Raw genomic sequence first — 4,476 nt, forward strand, 5'->3', positions numbered from 1 at the left:
GCACCAAATTCAAATAATATCATTGCGAATCCCATCCTCTTGGTGAAAGACAACAATAGGCCCATTCGGGATTATGCATCGCCCAACCTGTATGATTTCTCACTACGAATCATGAGTCCAACCTTAGACGGATCGAGATTCAAGATGAAACTGGTGATGCTGCAGATGATTCAAATTGTCGGACAGTTTGGCGGTAGGCATGGTGAGGATCCGCACGCCCACCTTCGAAGTTTTATTGAATCTGCAATACGTTTGTGTTCCCAAATATCTTTGCTAAGGAGGTTCGATTAACACTGTTCCTGTTTTCGTTGTGTGACCAGGCACGAAAATGGGCTTATTCTCTTGAACCAGGGGAAAAGAGATTACATCATGGGAACAGGTAGTAGAGAAGTTCATGAAGAAGTACTTCCCCCCGATGGAGAACGCCAGAAGGAGGAAGCTGATTACCAATTTTGAACAGGATATCGACGAATCGCTCAATGACGCCTGGGCGAGGTTTAAAAGGCTGGTAAGATATTTCCCGCATAACGGCTTACCAGATTGTCTACAGATGGAAATTTTCTACCACGGTTTGAACCCTACATCGCAGACATTTGCCAATGCGGCAGTAGCTGGAGGTCTGCTTGACAAAACATACGATGAGGCTAAGAACATACTTAATCGCATTTCAAAAAATCATGAAGACTGGAGAGAAAGCGATCAAAGTTAAGAATTAACGACAGTGACGCAAGTAATGGGGCCATCGCATCCCTACAAAACCAATGACAGCAATGATGGATGGTGGCTGAAGCAGGATTTTTCCCGCGAATGAAAGGTCAAAAAGAAGGGCCACCAGGATTTTTCCCGCGAATGAAAGGTCAAACGCAAAATCAAGCTAGCAGTTCGTAAGCGCCGCAATCTTCATCTTTGTAAAGCTTACTGAAGCAGTATATTAAAAAGAATGAAACAATGCTTCAGATTCAAGCGACGTCCATCCGCAATCTTGAAACTCAGATAAGACAGATTGCGGGCGAACTCAAAAATAGACCGCAAGGGGCATTGTCGAGTTCTACTGAACTCCCACGCAACCCAGGGAGTACGAGAAAGGAGCAATATCAAGTTGTGACATTGCGAAGCGAAAAGACTATGGCGGAGGAGAGGAAGGAGCCGAGTAGGACTGCTCCAATTGCGATGGAACCACAAACCTTGTTGACTCAAGAAGAAACAGAGGAACAAGAGACCATGGAACCGGTGATTGCATCCACTTTGAAGCCAAAAGAATAGGAAACCGTGAAAATACAGCTGCCACCATTCCCCCAGAGACTTAAAAAGAAGAAAAATGATGAAGTGCAGTATCAACGCTTCATGGACATGCTGAAAGAGTTGCATATTAACATTCCTTTCACTGAAGCGATTGAACAGATACCAAAGTATGCGAAGTATCTGAAGGACATGGTGACGAAGAAAATAAGCACTGGTAAGTTCGCAACGGTGGCATTAACGCAAAGTTCAAAATCCATAATTCCACCAAAAATGCGCGACCCTGGAAGTTTCACAATACCCTGCTCGATCGGTGAGCTATACATTGGTCAAGGGCTTTGCGATCTCGGAGCCAGCATCAACTTAATGCCCCTGTCAATTTTTAAGCAGCTGAATGTGGGACAGTTGGTGCCTATGACGGTGACTCTCCAGCTAGCTGACAGATCCCTTGTGCATCCAGAAGGAAAGTTGAAGGATGTACTGGTCATGATCGACAAATTTGTATTACTGACATACTTCATCAACCTGGATTATGAAGCGGACAAGGATGTACCCATCATCCTGGGATGACCATTTCTATCCACTGATCGCGCTCAGATTGATGTGTACAAGGGAGAGATCACACTGAGCATGAATGGACAGAAGCTCGGGTTTGATATTATCAGAGCCATGAAATACCCGGAAGGAGAAGACCTTACTGATTCCGATGATGAACCCAGTCTGAATGAAGAAGAAAAGTCTGAAGATGAAAATGAAGATGAGGATACGACCGCATCCATAGTAGTCTGCAATGCGATCACAGAAACAACAACCAAAGAAGATAAGCTGACAATGAATGAAGAAAGAAAAACACCAAAACCATCCTTGGAACAAGCATTGACAGTAGAGCTGAAAACACTTCCAAACCACCTGAAATATGCTTTTCTGGGTCAGAATGAAATGCTACCCGTAATAGTTTCCTCTGCACTTAATGAAGATCAAGAGAATGTGCTGCTAAGCATCCTGAAAAGGACATAAAAGAAATTGGCTGGATGCTAGTAGACATCAGAGAAATCAGCCCCGCATATTGCATGCACAGGATACGTCTTGAGGACAATCAGAAAGATTTATTAAACATCAACGCATATTTAACTCTGCGATGAAGGTGGTCGTGAAGAAGGAAATAATCAAATGGTTGGACACAGGGATTATCTATCCAATCGTCGACAGCATGTGGGTCAGCCCCGTGCGATGTATGTCGAAGAAAGGAGGGATGGCGGTAGTCCCAAATGCAAATAATGAACTAATACCGATAAGAACCGTCACTAGCTAGCAGATCTACATAGATTACTGCAAACTGAATGCGGTGACAAAAAAGGATCATTTCTCTTTGCCTTTTATCAACCAGATGTTAGACCGCCTAGTAGGAAATGATTACTACTGCTTTTTGGATGAATATGCAGGCTATAACCAAATCATGATTGCTCCTGAAGATCAAGAGAAAACCACATTCACCTGCCCCTATGGAACATTTACGTTTCAACACATGTTGTTCGGCCTGTGCAATGCACCGAGCACATTCTAGAGGTGTATGATGGCCATCTTTTCTGAGTATCTTGAAGATTCTATGGAAATTTTCATGGACGAATTCTCAGTGTATGGGCAAACATATGAAGTCTGTCTCAACAATCTAGAGAAGATACTGAAGAGATGTGAGGAGACAAACCTTGTGCTAAACTGGGAGAAATGCTACTTCATGGTGAAGGAAGGTATTGTGCTTGAGCACAAAGTCTCCAAGGATGGGCTTGAGGTGTACAAGGCGAAGATTGAGGCGATTGAAAAGCTTCCACCTCCAGCGAATGTGAAGGCTGTCAAAAGCTTCTTAGGACATGCTAGCTTTTATTGACATTTTGTAAAAGACTTTTCAAAGATTGCACGACCATTGAGTGTGTTGCTGGAAGCAGAAAGAATGTTTGACTTTGATGACTAATGCCTCAACGCATTCAAGATATTGAAGAACGTATTAACAACCGCACCTGTGTTGATCACACTGGACTAGACACAGCCCTTTGAACTAATGTGCGACGTAAGCGGTTATACGATGGGGGCAGTGCTGGGGCAAAAGAAGAAAACAATGCTACACCCCATCGCATATGCGAGTAAAACCTTGAACCTTGCTCAAACAAAGTACACTACCACAGAAAAAGAATTGCTTGCAGAGATATTTGCGTTGGAAAAATTCAGAGCTTACCTACTAGGAGCTAAAGTAATTGTTCAAACTAACCACTTGGCAATAAAATATTTTATGACAAAGAAAGATGCGAAGCCGAGATTGATTTGATGGGTTCTCCTCCTTCAAGAATTCAACATGGAAATCATTTATCGCAAGGGGATGGAGAACCAGGTTACGGACCATTTGTCAAGATTAGAAAATCCAGAAGTCGACCGCAACCAGTCAGAGGTGAACGCAACTTTCCCAGATGAGCAACTATTTAAAATTGAAGAATTACCATGGTATGCGGACGTGGTCAATTTTCTGGTTTGCAAACAATTACCTAAGAACTATACAGCTCATCAAAAGAGGCGGCTCAGACATGAATGTAAATCATATTATTGGGACGAGCCAAATCTTTATAAAAGGGGATCAGACTAGATTTTACGCCTATGCGTACCAAATGCTGCTCACCAGTGCATACTATCACAATGCCATGACTCACCATATGGAGGACACTTTGGAGGCCAACGCACAGCAGCAAAGGTGTTACAAAGTGGTTATTTTTGGCCAACATTATTCAAGGACACAAAAGACTATACGATGAAATGCGACCGGTGCCAACGCACGGGAAACATTTCATGGAAGAATGCGATGCCCATGAATATCATCTTAAAATTGGAACTATTTGACGTCTGGGGCATAAGACTTCATGGGACCATCTCCACCATCAAATGGTCACAAATACATTCTATTAGTTGTCGACTACATTTCCAAATGGGTAGAAGCGGTATCGTGCATCGCAAGCGATGCGGCGGTAGTCTCCAAGTTCTTGAGGAAGAATATTTTCACTCGTTTTGGCACTCCACATGCTATAATAAGTGATGAAGGCTCTCACTTTGTCAATTACATCATCAACAAATTGCTGCTCAAATATAATATCCTTCATAAGGTGACCACCACATACCATCCACAAACGAATGGTCAAGCTGAAGTGTCCAACAGGGAAATCAAGTTGATATTAGAGAAGGTGGTAAAACCTTCAC

At 42.9% G+C, this 4,476-nt stretch overlaps 1 protein-coding gene across 1 annotated transcript; it reads left to right on the forward strand.

Annotated features, from left to right (window-relative positions):
• The first annotated feature begins 1,344 nt into the window (after nt 1-1,344).
• LOC120067511 lies at nt 1,345-1,809 on the forward strand. Its single transcript, XM_039019061.1, has one exon. It carries the CDS (start codon nt 1,345-1,347, stop codon nt 1,807-1,809), a length of 465 nt encoding a protein of 154 aa, XP_038874989.1.
• The last annotated feature ends 2,667 nt before the right edge of the window (nt 1,810-4,476 follow it).

The sequence above is a fragment of the Benincasa hispida genome, chromosome 12, assembly GCF_009727055.1.
Source record: "Benincasa hispida cultivar B227 chromosome 12, ASM972705v1, whole genome shotgun sequence".
Taxonomy (NCBI): Eukaryota; Viridiplantae; Streptophyta; class Magnoliopsida; order Cucurbitales; family Cucurbitaceae; genus Benincasa; species Benincasa hispida.